The sequence below is a fragment of the Chelonoidis abingdonii genome, chromosome 1, assembly GCF_003597395.2.
Source record: "Chelonoidis abingdonii isolate Lonesome George chromosome 1, CheloAbing_2.0, whole genome shotgun sequence".
Taxonomy (NCBI): domain Eukaryota; kingdom Metazoa; phylum Chordata; order Testudines; family Testudinidae; genus Chelonoidis; species Chelonoidis abingdonii.
Window position 1 is genome coordinate 46,683,168 of NC_133769.1, and position 20,098 is coordinate 46,703,265.

At 43.4% G+C, this 20,098-nt stretch overlaps 1 protein-coding gene across 3 annotated transcripts in view; it reads right to left on the reverse strand.

The window, feature by feature from the left end:
• CPED1 (cadherin like and PC-esterase domain containing 1) overlaps window positions 1–20,098 on the reverse strand; it is a 243,193-nt gene that overhangs the window by 220,234 nt on the left and 2,861 nt on the right. For all 3 annotated transcript variants that reach the window (XM_032796222.2, XM_032796223.2, XM_075065406.1), the window contains exon 3: window positions 4,684–4,870. In XM_032796222.2, the coding sequence (XP_032652113.1) occupies window positions 4,684–4,870 (187 nt within the window). The remainder of the gene's footprint in view (window positions 1–4,683; window positions 4,871–20,098) is intronic.

Consider the following 20,098-nt stretch of genomic DNA (forward strand, 5'->3'; position numbering starts at 1 on the left):
TACTGCTCCAAATGACTGTTGTTATGCCATCACTTTAATAGACTATTTCAGTAAATGGCCTGAAGTAGCATTTACATCACAAATCTCTTCTGCTATAGTAATTAAGTTCCTCTCCTCAGTTTTTAGCAGGGAAGGTAACCCCAAAGAACTGGTTTCAGATAATGGTAGTCAGTTTACTTCCCTGGAGCTTGAAACTTTTCTAGCAGAGTGAACATTTTACACAGAAGCTCATCCCTATATTACCCTCAAGTCAATGGGGAAATGGAACGGTTTAAGAGAAGTTTGAAAGAGTTTGGAAATGGCTCAACTGGAAGGGCGATTGTGGATAACCTTCACTACTGATTTATTGCAAGGATACAGGGCTACACAACATGCCACAATGCAAAAATCACCTGCTGAGTTACTGCATGGGAAACAGATGAATACTAAACTGAACATTGCTGGATTGTTAAAGGCACGACCTGAGGCCCCAACCGAGGATGATGTGAGAAAAACAGTTGAACAGAACCAAGCAAAGTATAAGGCTTTCACGGACAAGCAGCGGGGTGCTGAGGAACCAAAGTCTAAGTGTCGTTCCTTCCTTAAAGTAACAGAATCTGGAACTTTACACAAAGGGGACCATAAATTCACAGCTCCTCTTAAAATCATAGAGAAGATCTATCGACTTTCTGATGGGCAGGTATGGAATGCTTCTTATCTTGCACCTGCCTATGCACCAAGAGGAGATTATGCCAACACCCAGTCTACATTGGACTACTTCACCGTGGTATCAACACAACAAGACATTGCACTGGAACCAGGGCTTGAGAGACAGCCTGTCAGTCCCAGACGACAACCTGTCTGGACTAGAGACTATGTTATGTAGTATCTACAGTGTTTTCAGTGTAATATTTCTACCAATAGTAGAGTGTTTTGTTTCCTATTTGTTCCTGTGGTTAATTGGGAGAGTTTCTTAAGAGAGGAGGGAATGTAGTGTTTAGATGTTGCTTGTAATTATTAGAAATGGGAGCACTGGCTGTTTGGAGCCTGAAAGGACACGAAACAGGAAGGAGGCTGAGTGACAGCTACTGAGGGTGCAGCAGCAGCTTGGTAAAGAGGTTTTTACTTTAAAAATAAAGTCCTATTGAATTTTGTTAGTACCTTGCTTGGTTACTACAACAACTACCATATGCCTGATTGACAGGAAAAGGAGGTGAGCCCATTGTGGCAGACATACTGAACAAAACTCAAACATCCCATTGGAAACAAATTGGAAGCAAATTCTGTCCTTCCTCAGCAGCCCCAGGGGCCCTGCCATATGGGGTGAGAGCAGCAGTGAGGCAAGGCAGGAGCTCACTCAGGATGTGTGTATCCTTTAGGGGCTCATGCTGGGCTGGTGCAGAGAGAAGATTTAAAGCATCATGGGCAGGTGCAGAATAGTGGATCCCTGACTTCATTAATCCACTGGTCATTCCCTTCATGGGGAGTTAAAGGCACAAGAAGAGTGAAGCTAGAGCAGTGTGGCTAGTTGAAAATTTCTTTCCAGTTGAAAACTTTTTTTCCAATGGAAAACTGGGTTTTTGACTAAATAAACGTTTTTTGCAGAAAGTAGTATCTGATGGATTTTTCATCAGAAACCCTAACCCCTCCCCAGACCCCCCCAAAATATTGTCCAAAACCCAGATATTTTACAGTTGCCAAAGACATTTTGGTTTTTAACAAAAAGCCAGACTTTTCCACAAAAAGAAACCATTTTTTCTACCTTCTCTACAGAGCAGTCAGGAGTAGCGACTGCCACCCAGGTGTTGAAAAGGACTCTGACCCTTATGGAGTTCCAGTTTATCAGCTGTACATGGACTTCACATGGGAGTATAATTGGCCTCAAATTAATTATTAATCAGCACAAAAAAGTTAGGAATGTTTTGCAGTGATTTTTTTCCCATATATGACTACAGCTAGGCCCTTTGGCTCACAGCCAGCATAAACAGAAACCCTAAAGAAATCAGTCTGAACTATGAAAGTTACATGAACACCACGGACTTTCAAAACCTGAAACTGCACAAAAACAAAAACACCAGACCAAGGCACTAAATTAGAACAGGCAAGGAGGAGAGATTTCTTTTTATAGATTTTTCCACAATATTTGTGATCTATATTTCTCAGTCTATTATCTATATCTTTTTAATAGTGCCTCCAAGGAACACATTTTTATAAATTATAGCAATCTTGTTAGGAAAATGTTATGACATAACATAATTCAAAATAGCCTTCTCCAGAATACAGTGTACAGTACTACACCACGCAAAACACTAGAAAACATAATTTACCAGCAAGAGGAAAATAATTCCAGTTATAACTTCTTCAGCTCTAGGCTAAGATCATCAGTTTGGAATGCAGCCATGTTCTTCTGCTTTTTACTTTAAAAAAAAAATAACAATATAACCTTAAAGCTAGGAATATATACAATCCTGGAAGCAGTTAAAATAGTCTATGCTGCTATATAATGGAATTAGAAGGCTCTTACTCTCTACATTAAACTGTTGTTTTGTTCCATTTATTCTATACAGCTAACATATGCTGAGAGTTGCAGGTACGTCAGGACAGTGATGGAAAGTGTATAAAGCACTTTTGCTATTTCTTTTCCCATTACTGGAAAAAAAAATAGTGCAGGGATTACTGGCACAGGATGTAAAAATATAAATATCTACAGAAAATCTGCAGATGGTTTGTTTACTGGTTACAAACTTCTACAGCAGTTTTAAGTGAACCATGCACCATCAGCCAGTTAAGCCAAAAAAGGATGTCACAGATGTGCTTTACGTGATCCCCAGAGAATGGGATGTTGACTGGACTGCATACCACTTTGTAGCTAAATCCATCTGGCATCAGCGTGGGTTGCAGATGTGCTGTGTCTTGTTACTGAAGTGATGTCTACTGATGATGGCAGGTAGTGAGTGGGAAATGACAGTGCTGAGAAACCAGTGTGACAGACCCAGGCCAGTAGAGTCCAGGCGTCTGGTAGAGGGCAAATATACTGGTCACTGCATGAGTAGTTTTCTGTTCTGAGTGACCAGAGCAGGGGCTGCGCTAGAGTAATCAGGAACCTGCTAGAACCAGTTACGGCAGACAGGCTGTTTTGAACACCTGCAGCCAATCAAGGCAGGCTAATCAAGGCACCTGGGTTTAAAAAGGAGCTCACTCCAGTCAGGTGGGGGGGAGGGGGGATCCAGAGGAGAGGAAGTGCATGTGAGGAGCTCGGAGCAAAAGGTGCAAGGAGCTGAGAGTGAGAGGCTGTGCTGCTGGAGGACTGAGGAATACAAGTGTTATCAGACACCAGGAGGAAGGTCCTGTGGTGAGGATAAAGAAGGTGTTTGGAGGAGGCCATGGGGAAGTAGCCCAGGGAGTTGTAGCTGTCATGCAGCTGTTACAAGAGGCACTATACACAGCTGCAATCCACAGGGCCCTGGGCTGGAACCCAGAGTAGAGGGCGAGCCCAGGTTCCCCCCAAACCTCCCAACTCCTGATCAGACACAAGAGAAGTTGACCGAGACTGTGGGAAAGATCACTGAGGTGAGCAAATCTGCCAATAAGCACAGGACCCACCAAGGTAGAGGAAGAACTTTGTCACACCAGATTTTTTTTTTTTTTTAAGAGAGACATGGCTAACGCTTCATATTCTAATAAGGAGGCAGCTCATCAGGGAAAATGTATACACCTTACCTTAAAAAAAATCTTTAAAACTTACCTATAAAATGTAACAGAAAACAATAGTGGAAATTTGCTGTGTTCAATACAGGGTGTTCTAAGCAGCCCCACAGAATATACAGAATAATTTTCACATTATCCAACTGAGATTAGTTAAATAATAAAACAACAGTGAGGTATCTGATAACTGCAGGAAGTTTCTGCAAGTATGAATGACAAGAATATAATTATTCTTTACAATAAGGAACAACAAACCACATAATAAAAATACCAGAACTGTCATTTTCTTCCATTGACAGAGTGCTGGGTGATCTCTTTCTTTGAATTTTCTCCAGTTTCTACACTGGGTTCCAATCTTGATCCATATCTTCAAGGCCCTCAATGGCCTGGGCCCCACACACCTAAAAGACCATCCAAAGGTCCATGCTGAAGACTGTGGCTGTCCACCCCTCAGGCACAATGAAACTTTCTACCATAAAGGTACAGCTCATTTGTGCAGGAGCTAGTCTCAAATTGTGAAACAAATTCCCACAGGAACTAAGGACTATTACAAAACCCACCACCATCCACTCCATGTGCAAGGCACATTTCTTCGATCTTGCCATCTCTAACAAACACAAAACAGTGTGCACATTTAAAAACATACAAAAATCCTATCCAAACAGCAAAGGTATACTGCACTCGGACAGGGTAAAAGAAAGAACCACATCTGACAGATTGAAACTTAATGCTGTAACAAAAGGCACTCAGATACGACAGCAGAACTGACCTCCTTGGATAGGATGAATAACAGAGCTGGGGTGGAGTTAAAAAGCAATCAATTGATAGAAGGATCATCCCTATGTGGAAAAGTAAGTATCTGTGTGACTGGACAAGGCCAGATTGTGACTTTAAGTCCCTAGTCAAACTGGTTTATAAATTAGATTCAATGATGGATATTCTGAATGAATGGGATTACTGACAAAACTTCAGTAATAATTTGTTTCTCATCATTCTTACCTTGGTAGTGGTGCTCATGTCCAAGGCCTACAGTCAGTTTCCTGTCTTCAAGGACTGTCACTGTATATCCGTATTGTGCTAGGATGCGCTGATATAGCTGAAGTTCTTTTTTATCACAGGAAGGAGGAACATACAAAATTGCTCTTCTCGTACGACTCCCAAAGTACTTAAGAATGGAGTCTTCAATCTAACAGAAAACAGAACGCAAAGACAACACCCATAAGACAAGGTAGGATCATGAGACACTGTTGTTATTTTTCACAAAACCATGCTATCATCTTTGACACCAAACCAAATGGAGATTTTCAAGAATATAAAAGTGGGGATTGAGGTACTTAATTGTCTAGTTCTCAAACACTGGATCTTTAGGGCTAAATGCTCCGCAGGCCCCGGATCTTCAAGCAGAACCAGGCCAAAGGAGTAGAATCAAATGCATGAAGCACAATGCAAAGTTTTCTACAACTTCTCCCCTTTCCACTATCAAAAACTGAAGACGAGAGCCCAGTAAAAGGGATTCTGTTCTCATCTGCTGGTGTGAGGATAAGAGGAGGGAGGACAATGGGAGGTGTCTATGGGTGCTGATCCACTAAGATTCAGTTACACAATCTCTCAGAATTCAAGAGGCTCTCAAAAGCCCCATACCTTGTTTTCACAGACTGTGAGCTTCACAAGACAAGGTCTATGTCCTTGTTCGTGTTTTGTACAAGCATATGGCCAGTGCTTAATAACATGATATGTAACTTTTATGGGGTGGGGAAGTGAAGTCAAGAGAGCAGAAGGGACGAGCCAGGAAAGGCTCCTCTACTCACTACCACTGATGTCAAGAGCATAGAGGAGGAGAGAGAGCAGCCGGGGGGGAGAGAGGGCTGAGAACTATCATGAGGGATGTGGTTGTTCAGATGAAAGGAGAGGTTGGACTGAAGTCTTCCATGTTGGTGCAGTGGGAGAGCGAAGTAATACTAGTATTCAAGATGGTTGAGGGGAGGAGGATGCTGAGCTGGGAGCGGGTGCAAGTGGACACTAGACAGCAGCACTACTCTGCAAACTGCCAGACACATGAGTGTGGCACTGTCTCTATGCCAGCTGTGCTGAGCCAGTAAAGTAACTTACTTTAAGGGAGAAGAGAAGCTCAGAAACCATGCTAAAATGGCCTGAGTAAGGCATGAGGGCCATTTCCATTGGGGATTCACCACAGGGTGATGAGCAACCTCACCTGAGGCAGGTATCACCAGACTCATCCCCTCTCCACATAGGCTAGCCATGCTTCCTATATGCTCCATGCCCTTAGTCATATGGAGGGGCAGCAGAGAGTCCTGTATGCACCAGCAGAGGAGCAGTAGGATAATAACACCCGTGAAACACAGGCAACACTCCTCACAGGTTTTCTGATGTTTGGCATCCTTCTACACAGAGGCTGGTGCCAGCAGCATGTGGGGATAAACACTCTCCCTCTGCTAAACTCAAATAAATAATCTAGGTGCCTGGGTACCGGAAGAATGGGGAGAGAGAAACTTCCTCCTCACCTCCACAGACTGAGACTTATGTTGTGAGTTTGGCATTTTGTTTTGGAAGCAGATCATTCTATGGTCATTCTTATCCCTTGCAGGAGTGAGTTTCATTAATCTAGAGCCAGCTCCTGCGAAAGTTCAGTATCCCGCACTCATGAACCTACCCAACTGGCTGACAGTTTCATTGTTCTAACGTTACCCAGATGTGTCAGAATGTCACACTAGCAATCTGATTCTATTGGTATTTGAGTAACACGCTGTGTGTGCACAGCAACATGTGTGGGGAAGGGGGGCTACAAATGCTGAAAGAGTCACATGATACATAAAAATAGCATGTTCTGCATGGAAAAAAATGTGACTGTGTTTGGAGCTTCGTAGATGCTGTTTTGCAGAAAGATAATAGCAAAGTTACTTTATTAAACTGGATTTTCTCCCTGAGAGAAGTATTTCTATTTCGAGCGCTTTAATGCAGGGTTATCAAGTTATCAAATGCATGAATTTTAAGTTAACATTTGAAAAAAAGAATCTATTTTAAAAACGAAAAGTTGTCTAGTTTTAGAAAGTTTACATTAGAATGCACACCGGAAGTGCTAGACAATTGAAGAGTCATCTGTCTTTATTAAGAGGCTATGCTAAAAAAAAAAGGACAGAGTTTTGGTATAAACAAATGTCATTCAATATGCTTCCAGTTGTTTATAGATCTGGTAAGTCACTCTCACTGCAGTCTCTTCCCCAATCACAGGATGTAGCTTTATGTTACACTTGGCTCAAGTGTAAAATTCTTTGCAGCTGTGAGAAGTATAAACTATTTTAGATCTCTGAATTACTAGTACTCTTCTGTTTTTATTATAGAACACACATCCGTATGAGTGGAATGAGCATAACTGATAACGAGACATGTTGAAATATGTCTATAATACTAAGATAGTCATCTAGATATATTTAAGGAACCTGTAATCTAAGAACATTTTAGATGTTAGAATATTCAGATGACAAATTCGGATCACATGCATAAAGGAACAAGAACAGATAGGAAATGATCAGGTCAGAAGAATTATGTTACATAAACTTGTAATAGATCCTCCTCCTGTCCTTGTAGTATTTTTATAAACATATTAGTCTAGCAGTGAGACAGGCATGACCTGTGCTACATTGCCTTATAATACCCCTTCCACTCTCTCTTCCTCCTCTCCTCCATTCTGTTTTCTTTTCTTCCATCTTTCCCTCTTGATCTTTTCTCTTCTGTACTTCCTATATAATTACAGTAACTACTAGAAGTCCTGTCTCCCCACATTCCCCCTTGTGGCTGCTCTACTCCTTCTGACTTCCCATTTTCTCTTTCCCCACCTCCATCCCCTCCCCCACCTACTATATGGTTCTTGCTTTGTACACTGGGTCTCTCCCCTACTCCTGTCCAATATGTGGTAACATCGGATGTAATTAAGCCAGTCATCCCCTACTCCTTCCATTTCATGTACATAATGCAAGGGAGCCAATCCTCGCTCCACTTTGTACAAGGACACAATTTTCCATGCCACTGTAAACCCAACAGGGTCAGTTAAGGACAGATAGAGAGAGAGCTTTGGGGCCAGATCCAGAGTCACGCTCAGGATCTGGCACTTAATTTGGAATCACTGTCTTCTCTCGGTTTGTGTCCATTCTTTTCTGATCTAGATTGGTAGCAGTTTTGGGTAAGGATTATGTCTTCCTCTCTCTGGACACCACCACACGCACTCCCAGTGCTCAAGAAATAGCATTTATTTAATGCCCTTTTGCGTGCTTTCTGTCAGAGGACATTCTGAACGTGTCCCTACCATAAGATCGCTCGCTTTCATAATGGAAGGTAATTCCCCTGCAGCAACACTGGAGGATGCCTTTAGTATTTTGTTTAAAGCAGATTTTAATAGTTTTTCCCACACACCCAAGTACTATTTTAACCTGAAATTCAGGGGCACTCCAGGTATATTGCATGGGATGTATCTCATCCTCACAGCCTACCCCTATCTCCACTAATATGCCAGGCAACAATCCACTTTAGGCAACCTGTCTTGTCTTCAGGAGCACTACTGTTTCTTCCATTTCCACACATTCAGAACCTCTTCTGCTCTCTGTTAAAAAGCTTGTGTCTTTTCCCCAAGTCAGCACCTCCTCCTCCCAGTCAGTGCCCGACTCCACTGTCCCAGCTGCAGATCCTACCCTCTCCTTATCACCCATTTATTCCCCTCACTCCCAGATCTAGCACTAACCACTGTCCTCCCTCAATCACAACTCAGGTTTTCAGAATCTAGCATCCTATCCACTTGACCAAGATGTTTTGGTGTAATCTATTATTAAATCATTGACATCCTCTGAAGGGGAAGATGGTCATATAGGAGTCTGAACCACTCTAGATACTAAATCAGAAAGCCAACTGTTATTAGCTGGTACTTTTGAGAACTGTTTTCTCTTTTAATGTTATTTATGCTGTTTAATTTAAGCCCCACTGACCAACATTAGTAAGCATAGAGCTGTTACTTTCCATCTGCTACACCAATGGTAAAGCTTCTGTATTTTATCCCCCATGCTGGATGAGTGTTATGTTGCGTGATGCCACCTCATGTTAGATACCAGCGGAGGTCTATGAATCATCTGTGGATGTGGTTGAGGGAGAACAGTGGCTAGTGCTAGATCTGAGAATGAGTATTCTTGCAAGCAAGTTAAAAAAAGTATGGATTGGATGAATGGATTATAAGGTGAATAGAAAGCTGGATAGATTGTTGGGCTCAATGGGTAGTGATCAACGGCTCAATGTCTAGTTGGCAGCTGGTATCAAGCGGAGTGCCCCAGGGGTCAGTCCTGGGGCCAGGTTTGTTCAACATCTTTATCAATGATCTGGATGATGGGATTAATTGCACCCTCAGCAAGTTCGCAGATGACACTAAGCTGGGGGGAGAAGTAGATAGGCTGGAGGGTGGGAATAGGGTCCAGAGTGACCTAGACAAATTGGAGGATTGGGGCAAAAGAAATCTGATGAGATTCAACAAGGACAAGTGCAGAGTCCTGCACTTAGGAAGGAAGAATCCCATGCACTGCTACAGGCTGGGGACCGACTGGCTAAGCAACAGTTCTGCAGAAAAGGACCTGGGGATTACAGTGGACGAGAAGCTGGATATGAGTCAGCAGTGTGCCCTCGTTGCCAAGAAGGCCAACAGCATATTAGGCTGTATTATTACGAGCACTGCCAGCAGATTGAAGGAAGTGATTATTCCCCTCTATTTGGCACTGGTGAGGCAACGCCCGGAGTATTGCACCCAGTTTTGGTCCCCCTACTACAGAATGGATGTGGACAAATTGGAGAGAGTTCAGCAGAGGGCAACAAAAATGAAAAGGCCTGTATCAAACACTGCTCAATCAGAATGGAGCAGAGCACTAGAATCTGTGTAGCACCATTCCCTGCTCATCCAGGAGAGCTCTGTTTGAAAATACCACTGAAGGATTATGCTTCTGCAGAGTCCGCTCTATGTCTGCTATGAAACAGATACATGGGAAGTCTGCCACATGGCTCCCAAAGAAGCAATGCTTCCAGGGACAGAGGGCCCCAGTGTGGTAGACACAGACAGGCTATCTTCTGCCTCTATAGATCTAGGAGTTCCTTTCTGGTGAACTCCCTGACCCTCAGGCTTGGAGACCTCAGCCCATGCCAACTCTGATGCCATCCTAAACCTTCCTTAAGATGCTATGCTCCCATTGGAGGGGCAAGCTGGCTCCTGGTATTGCCAAATTTCTCCTCCCTCCATCTTGGACTTCAGCTGTAATGCACATGGAATCTTTCCTAGGCAATGGATTAGCAGGAATATTTATAACACACTAACCTTAAAAATATACCAATTAAACACAATGCAGTCAGAGAGAGAAGAAAGACTGCAGTTACAATAGAGCAATGAGGCAGGCTTCAGTTCTTAGGCAAATGTTTTTTTAAAATGCTATAACTGGAAGATGGCCAGACACTGTTCCTATTGCTCATTAGGGACACTGATACTCATCAAAAAACTGTTCAAACAATGACCATTACATTAAAAAGCACTTCTGGGGGAAACTTCCAGCATTGCTTTTCCAAAGTACCTAGACAGAAACCTTCCATACTTATTGCTGCCTCTAGAAACCAGTGATCCAAAGGTTCTGATACAGATCTTCCACACAAACCGAATCTACCACCACAGACATGTCCACTTGCCTTGGAGATCTTTTTCTGGCTACACACATCAGAGAAACTTTCAATCTGTCTGGCAATTGGTCCTGCTCTGAGCAGGGGGTTGGACTAGATGACCTCCTGAGGTCCCTTCCAACCCTGATAGTCTAAAAACATAAGTCCTTCAGGATGTTGGCCACTAACATTTCCCACCACCCATGTACAGCCAAAACTGAAGCAATAAGAACCAAGTGAATCTAGCTAGTGATGCGCTCTAAAGTGCAACCCTCTCCAACTCCTGTTGTTTAAGTATTAAATAAATGGCATTTCTATCAACTGACTTTTACAAAAATTCTGTCTAGGATGATAGGATCTGTGGGCAGGGCCGGTGTAAGGATGTTTCGCGCCCCAGGCAAAACTTCCACCTTGCACCCTTCCCCTCCCCAAGCCTTGCGGCAGCTCCCTACCTCCACCCCCCACCCTGAGGCCCCCCCCTGCATGGCAGCTCCCCATCCCCCCCTACGCCCTGAGGTGCACCTCCCTGCAGCAACTCCCCACCCCGGCCGGGGAGCCATGCAGCAGCTCCCCACCCCAGCTCACCTCTGCTCCTCTCCCTCCCTCAGCCCTGTGACAGCTCCCCACCCCTCCTCCGCCCTGAGGTGCTCCCTGCCCCACGACAGTTTCCCCCAGCCCGGGGAGCTGTGCGGCAGCTCCCCACCCCAGTTCACTTCTGCTTCGCCCCCTCCCCGAGCCTTGCAGCAGCTCCCCCTTCTCCGCCCTGAGGCACCCTCCCCGCAGCAGCCCTCCATCCTGCCCAGGGAGCAGTGAGGCAGCTCCTCACCCCAGCTCACCTCTGCTCCGCCTCCTCCCCAAGCACGCAGTTACTGCTCCACTTCTCCCGCCTCCCAGGCTTGTGGTGTCAAACAGCTGATTGGTGCTGCAAGCCTGGGAGGGAGAGAAGCAGAGCAGGGCGGTGTGCTTAGGGGAGGAGGCGGAGCAGAGGTGAGCTGGGGTGAGGAGCGGTTCTCCTGCCTGCCACCACCCCCCTTATTTGCTGCAGGTGGCCTTCCCTGCACCCCCCTGCTCCAGATCCCTCTGTCTAAATGCCGATGATGACTGGGGCAGCTGAAGAGCCGGCCGTCGTGGTCGCTGCCAAAGAAAATGCCACCCCCCAAATGCCAGCGCCCTAGGCGTCCACCTATGTCACCTAATAGGTTGCACCAGCCCTGTCTGTGGGAGTCAGATTTTGGGGCTTCTGAATGTAACAGCATGACCTGACGTTTAAGCTGATGCTATTAAATAATATAAGAGAAAGTTCATGCTATTTCCCACCCTTTTTTCAAGACCCATGTGCAGTGCTCCCAAATTTATTTCCTCACCCCTGTATTTTCGGAGCACTCTGCATTCCTATACACATGTACAATTTCCTCTCAGAATGCAATGCCATCCACAGCCTCAGAAACCACCCTGACATTATCATCAAAGAGGCTGATAAAGGAGGTGCTGTTGTCATCATGAACAGGTCTGACTACCAAAAGGAGGCCGCCAGACAACTCTCCAATACCAAATTCTACAGGCCACTTCCCTCAGATCCCACTGAGGAATACACTAAGAAACTGGACCATCTACTCAGGACACTCCCTACACTAACACCGGAACAAATCAGCATACCCTTAGAGCCCCGACCAGGGTTATTCTATCTACTACCCAAGATCCACAAACCCGGAAATCCTGGACGCCCCATCATCTCGGGCATTGGCACTCTCACTGAAGGACTGTCTGGATATGTGGACTCTCTACTCAGACCCTATGCCACCAGCACTCCCAGCTATCTCCGTGACACCACTGATTTCCTGAGGAAACTACAATGCATTGGTCACCTCCCAGAAAACACCATCCTAGCCACCATGGATGTAGAGGCTCTCTACACAAACATCCCACACACAGATGGAATACAAGCTGTCAGGAACAGTATCCCTGATGATGCCACAGCACAACTGGCTGCTGAGCTCTGTGCCTTTATACTCACACACAACTATTTCAAGTTTGATGACAATATATATCTCCAGATCAGTGGCACTGCTATGGGCACCCGCATGGCCCCACAATACGCCAATATTTTTATGGCTGACCTGGAACAACGCTTCCTCAGCTCTCGTCCACTCACGCCCCTTCTCTACCTACGCTACATTGATGACATCTTCATCATCTGGACCCATGGGAAGGAGACTCTAGAAAAATTCCACCACGATTTCAACAACTTCCACCCCACCATCAACCTCAGCCTGGACCAATCTACACGGGAGGTCCACTTTCTAGACACCACGGTGCAAATAAGTGATGGTCACATTAACACCACCCTATATCGAAAACCTACCGACCGCTATGCCTACCTTCATGCCTCCAGCTTCCATCCCGGGCACATCACACGATCCATTGTCTACAGCCAAGCACTGAGGTACAACCGCATCTGCTCTAACCCCTCAGACAGAGACCAACACCTACAAAATCTCCACCAAGCATTCTCAAAACTACAATACCCGCACGAGGAAATTAGGAAACAGATCCACAGAGCCAGACGTGTACCCAGAAGCCTCCTACTGCAAGACAAACCCAAGAAAGAAACCAACAGGACTCCACTGGCCATCACATACAGCCCCCAGCTAAAACCCCTCCAACGCATCATCAGGGATCTACAACCCATCCTGGACAATGATCCCACACTTTCACGGGTCTTGGGTGGCAGGCCAATCCTTGCCCACAGACAACCTGCCAACCTGAAACGTATTCTCACCAGCAACTGCACACCGTACCATAGTAACTCTAGCTCAGGAACCAATCCATGCAACAAACCTCGATGCCAACTCTGCCCACATATCTACACCAGCGACACCATCACAGGACCTAACCAGATCAGCTATACCATCACTGGTTCATTCACTTGCACGTCCACCAATGTAATATACGCCATCATATGCCAGCAATGCCCCTCTGCTATGTACATCGGCCAAACTGGACAGTCACTACGGAAAAGGATAAATGGACACAAATCAGATATCAGGAATGGCAATATACAAAAACCTGTAGGAGAGCACTTCAACCTCCCTGGCCACACTATAGCAGACCTTAAGGTGGCCATCCTGCAGCAAAAAAACTTCAGGACCAGACTTCAAAGAGAAACTGCTGAGCTTCAGTTCATCTGCAAATTTGACACCATCAGCTCTGGACTAAACAAAGACTGTGAATGGCTTGCCAATTACAGAACCAGTTTCTCCTCCCTTGGTTTTCACACCTCTACTGCTAGAACAGGGCCTCATCCTCCCTGATTGAACTAACCTCGTTGTCTCTAGCTTGCTTGCTAGCATATATATACCTGCCCCTGGAAATTTCCACTACCTGGGTCTGATGAAGTGGGTATTCACCCACGAAAGCTCACGCTCCAAAACGTCTGTTAGTCTATAAGGTGCCAAAGGATTCTCTGCTGCAATTTCCTCTCTGTTTTCTTACCAAGTGAGGGTGGTTTTTTTTTTAAAAAAAAAACCTATACTTTAGTTGCATTGCATTAAAAACAAATTGGTGAAATTAAATAATGTTTCCCTTATGCAGCAAGTGATTCCATATTTGTTTCCAGTACTCTATATAAAATACATTACGTCACTATCCATGTTGATCTAGTTACCAGTAGGAGTCTGTCAGAATTTCCAAGATTATAGCAACAACGTTCACATTTCTAGAATTAGGGTTTACCAGTTTTGCTTTTATAAACGTTTTTTCTCAGCCATAAAAATTCATTCTGGGCTGAGACTTGGCATAAAAGGAGCAGAACTCAACCGATTAAAATAATCTGTTCAAATACTATATCATTTTACTGCTTTGACTCTTTTTGGTACTCCGATAGCTTGACTGTGCAGTGGGGATTAGACCAGAAGGTAAATTAACTGCCTTTGGAATATTTAAAAATAATTTTGAAATGAAGACAAGTTTCTGTTTTAAAGCTAGTTTAATAGAGGTTTTTCTTCCCAAATTAGAAATTTCAGGTTCTTTGTTAGCAAGTGGATTTACTACACTTTCAGGGCACTCATGTATAAGGAACTAATGAACAGCATCTCTGGCCCCAGTTCTACAAAGAGAACAACATGCATGGCATAGACTCACTGAAATTAATGAGGCTCTGCATGGGATCATAGGTCTGCCCATGTGATCTAGGATGGGGTTGAATTCAGCTTTGACACAGTGTACTTGGTGTTACAGCCTCACAAAGCCATTACATTCTTCTGAGTCACTGACACCTACTTTGGCTTCGATACGCAGTTTTAGATGATCTGCAAAGTGAGCTCTAAAGAAACCATGATGGATTCTCAAGTAAATAAAATACGTGTAAAAAGAAGAGTTTGTAATTATGTTTTAAATGTACATAATGGACTGGGAGGGAATGAAGAAAATATTGTGTCCTATTCCATCAACTCTCAAAAATTAATGCTCCATTAAAAACCAAAATAAAATGTATGTTGCTTAGGGTTTTAATGATCTACAAAAACAACTAAGTTCACGTAATACTATAGCTCTAAATGATGTAAATTTTTTCTACTGTAAAATGAGCATCTACTTTATGTGTATTATAGAATGGCTGGGGAAATTGTCTGCCTAGGAGAAAATCCTTTGTCATTTTTTCCTTAAAATTGATTTGTTTGTTTTTTAAGTTATGCTAGTGTAAAAATACACTAGGTTGTTTCTTTAGCTTACATAACCCTAAAGCTGTTGCAGTTTAAAATATGAAATCTGGTCAGCAATTAGCTCAGACACTATATAAATACTGTTGTTGTTTTGGCCAAAAAGAAATTAGCTGAGATATTTAAAGTTGAAAGGGGAAATCAGTTCGTTGGAGGTTTTACCCCACAATGTAAATTATAGGGAGCCTCAGGATTGCTCTCTCTGGCATCCAGCTGCTCACAACCTCCAGGGACTGTTCCAGCAACTGGGAATAGTTTGAGCATAGTAGCATTCTGGCCACATTCCCTTTTGCCTGACACGTTGGATACTGCAAAGGGGTGGCACAGATCTTCTGTGCCAGCTGTATGTCAGTTAAATAGGCTTTATGGGCCCTTTACACACCAGAAACTGCTCAAAAGAAACAAACTATGAAAGAGGATCAAGCCTTATGTGAACAATGACAGTATTTTCAATGACACAGACAGGCCATCAGAGAACTGACTGAACTCCATTACTTTCAGTTAGAAGAGAACCCGCAGCATAAGTGTGGATCCATCTAGATTTTTAGACACCTACTATAACAGCGTTCTGGTCCATACCTGGGGATCCTAAGCACTACCGCAATACAAATAATAATAAATAAGTAGCAGAAAACTTTGAATTAGTTTCTAACGCCCCAAATGCTCAGCCTACAGGATGGTGAAAGTCTTCCTTAATTCCAGTGGAGTCTTCTACACATTTTGTTGCCTTGCCCCATAGTGCATACAAATACTAAGATGTTCTTGTTACTGTTTTATTTTACTTTCAAGTTCAAACACTTCCTGCATTGTTATGGAGAAGTCAATTTCCTGTTTCACTTTCTGGCAGGTATTTAAAATGTTTTGGCTTACATGCTATGAGATTTCCCACTCAGGAAGGAGTGGGTTTTGGATTGAAATGGTTGGAATGTGATTCTGCTTCCCATTGTTTGCTGAATAAATATAGAACAGGCAAGTAAATTATGAGGATTTACTTTGATAGTTGGTTTCTGATGATATTATAAGCCACAAAAGTGAAGCTTGAGTTCCTGGCACAGTCGATCACCAAGATGGAAGCATAGTGCTCTCTTTCAAAATTCCCTTGCTTCACGATTGTATACAGATCATGGAACCAAATTCCAGTGCTATACCCCAGACAGACTACAAGCCAAATCCTACTTGGCTTATTCACAAGAGTTGTTCCATGGATTTTAATAGAACTACTCACGTGAGTGAAGTGAACAAGCTGAGACCTGCTTTCTCCCTCCTTGTCCAGCTGCTGTCGCCCCCGACCCCCCTGCCCAGCTTCTCCTCTGTGACAAACCCAATGAAACTGAGGAGAGATCAAAAAACTTTGTCTCCACTCTTCCCTGACTGCCTGCCACCACAGCATCTCTGCCTCCTAGTTTGTGTAAAAATAACTTTGCTTTACTGCCCCAGTAATTTTGTATTCTACATTGCAGGAAGAAGTTTTGTTGCTCTACTAGGGTGAATTGGTTTCATCCTCTACCTCATGGCTATAAATTTAATTGGCTAAATCACATCACTGGCAGTGGCCCTGTGGTTAACCCTGGATTCCAAGCTGGATAAATTCCATTCTCCCACATTGTTTGCTACTATTTTGGTGCAAAGAAAAGCCTCTCTGTCTAATTATGTTATAGTAAAACTGAACATAGTCTTCAGGAAAAAATTCAGCATAGGACAAAATTCACCCCACAAAAGGTCCTATTTGCCATCTGAATTCTATTTAATCCCTTGATAGTGAGTTGAAATGAAATATAGGCTCTTGTGCAGGCCTTCTGTACTAAAGTCAGTTTCACCTCAAAAAGAACAGGAGTACTTGTGGCACCTTAGAGACTAACAAATTTATTTGAGCATAAGTTTTCGTGGGCTCCAGCCCACTTCATCAGATGCATGTAGTGGAAAATACAGTAGGAAGATAATATATATACACAGGAACATGAAACAATGGGTGTTATCATACACACTATAAGGAGAGTGATCAGTTAAGGTGAGCTATTACCAGCAGGAAAGAAAAAAAACTGTTTGTAGTGGTAATGAAAATGGCCGATTTCCAGCGATTGACAAGGAGATGTAAGGAACTGTGGGGGGAGGGGTGGGGAGAGGAAGGGGATAATAAGCATGGCAAAATAGTTTTACTTTTAGTTCCCCATACTTATTACTACATGTATCCAATGAAGAGGGCTGTAGCCCACAAAAACTTATGCGCAAATACATTTGTTAGTCTCTAAGGTGCCACAAGTACTCCTGTTCTTTTTGCAGATACAGACTAACACAGCTGCTACTCAGAAAAGTTTCACCTCAGTCTCTTGACACCTAATCCCGTTTACTTATATGAACACTGCACAACTATTTTCGTACACACTGTGCTATACATTTACTTCTCACGAGAGGTGTGCTAATGGTCTGAGCATAGGACCAGAAGCCAGGAACTTCAGAGTTCTAATTCCAGCACTAATACTGCCTCCAACTCTAGTCTTCATTACTTCACCTGTAAAAGAGGGTTGTTACATGAATAGTAGGATGGTCCAGTGGTTAGGACACTCGCTGGGGACTTGGAAGATCTGGGCTCAATTCCCTGCTCTGCTACAGACTTCTTAGGTGACACTGGGAAAGTTACTTTCTCTGCACCTCAGTTCCCTATCTCACAGAGGTCTTGTGAGGATAAAGTCACTTAACATTGTGAAGTGCTTAGATACTATAATAATGAGGGGCATATATGTACCTTACATAGACAGACAGTTCTTCAGAAGCATGTTGTAAGGTGGAATTAAATAACTAACTAGGTATTCCAAAATAATAGCCTAAAGTTAGGAGTTATTGGGTGCTCAACAATTCTGAAAATCAGGCAGTTGCCTAAATATGGTCTTAAGAAACTAATTTTAGGCACTCATTTTTGAACATATTGGTCTTTGTGTTCTATTTGGTTTTGAAAAAGAAAAACACTATAGCAAACTGCTAAGTATGATTGGACAAGAAACTCGGAAATAAGTCCCTAAAGTAAGTCTCCTAAATCTATAGGTAAGCACACAAATATGTGCATGCTATCTCTGGGTGCTCATCACCTTCGAAAACCTGGCTACAGATCATAATGCCCAAATAAATTTGTTAGACTCTAAGGTGCCACTAGGACTTCTTGTTTTTGCTGATACAGACTAACATGGCTACCACTCAGAAACAGATCATAGTGCCTAATTTTAGGCATCAAAGATTTGCCCATTGTGCCTGTGAAAATGGGTCTACAGAAGTGTTTCTCAAACTTGGAATGCTGCTTGTGTAGGGAAAGCTCCTGGCAGGCCGGGCTGGTTTGTTTACCTGCCACTTCCACAGGTCCGGCCAATCACGGCTCCCACTGGCCGCGTTTCACTGCTCCAGGCCAATGGGGGCTGCAGGAAGCTGTGCGGGCCGAGGGATATACTAGCTGCCGCTTCCCGCAGCTCCCGTTGGCCTGGAGCAGCGAACCGCGGCCAGTGGAAGCCGCGATTGGCTGAACCTGCAGATGGGACAGGTAAACCAACCAGCCCAGCCCACCAGGAGCTTTCCCTACACGAGCGGCATCCCGTCTACAGGATTAGCCTTTGAGATCTGGCAAGCTTTCCAGACCGTTACCCAAATCTGTGTTTTGACAATTTAAAAAAAAATTGTTTGCATTATGTACCTGACAGGCAGTAGTGACTCCAAATTAGTGAATATTGCGTGGGCTTAAAGACATACTTACATACTAAATGGACACATCAACTTTCTAGCATCATATTGATCCACATTTTTGGAAGCAACAGCTTTAAATAGTGAAAGAGATTCCAGTCTCTGAAATGTAAGTAGCAAAACTGCACATCTCAGGACTCTGCCAATGCCCTTCCCTGGTTGGTTCATAAAAGATTCCAGGTTTCATCTTAAAGCCATTTGTGCTATCCATTCCCAAAAATCAAGGTAACATTTCATTGCATGTGTAGTAACCAAGTGGAATTGTTGCCACTGCTGTTTTATAACACTTGGGGAGAGGAGCCCTCTGTTGCAATAAGAAGCCAAGGCCCAACCTGCCCCTTCCAGGATCAACACCACACTGTTTTTCTGGCTGAAGAAAAGTATGACCCAATACCTACACTACTCCAAAACTAGCCAGAGGAGATTCTGCAGCACAACACAAGATGCTTCCTCTTCCTCATCCCAGATGCATCAGAATCACCTGCTGTTATTTAAAGGACAACATCACAGGCATGGTTTTTATTTTCTCTCAGTTTTATGCATGATATTCATGAAGGGTCCTGCTTGCAATATTTGCTGAAAATTGCCATTTTAGTGAACATAAGATTCTTGTTAGTAAGCTCATTTTCTAGAATATTCACAGTAAGTGCACACAACTGAAGTCAATTAATTAATGTGATTGAGCATGTGGAAAATATTTTGCAGTATTTGCCCAGCTTTATTCATGAATATGCAAAAAAAAAATAGCAGGGATTTAATTGAAACAGTTTTGCAGCCTTAACTACCATGGGTGCACGTACTATTGTATAATAAACCAGAGTAATATTTCAAGCATAACAAATTTGCACTGGGTACCTCCAGGTACTTATCATAATAAACCAAAGTAAAAGTTCATCCGTCACAATTTGTTCTAGGCTAAAAATGTGTGCTCAGTTTGTGAGCACACCACAGCAGCACCATGGCAGATTTTTTGGGGAAGGCTGATTTCATTGTTCCTAGTCTCTGAGATTAGTCGTGCAATCTAAAGATGTTCTACAGAAAGACCGAGAACATCCACCACACATGCAAGCCATTTTGTTCCATAAGGATCATGAGGGAACTTCTTAGACATGTAGCCAACAAGCTGTGGGTGTTCTTCTGAATAATAAGGAGAACGTATGTTAAAACAGCACATGCTTGAAAAACATTTTTATGAGAGTTAAAAGATGCATTAAAATAAATATGATAGGTTCAGTATGTGCATGCAGTATTCACATCTATGGATATGGGAAGATAATAAATGCAGC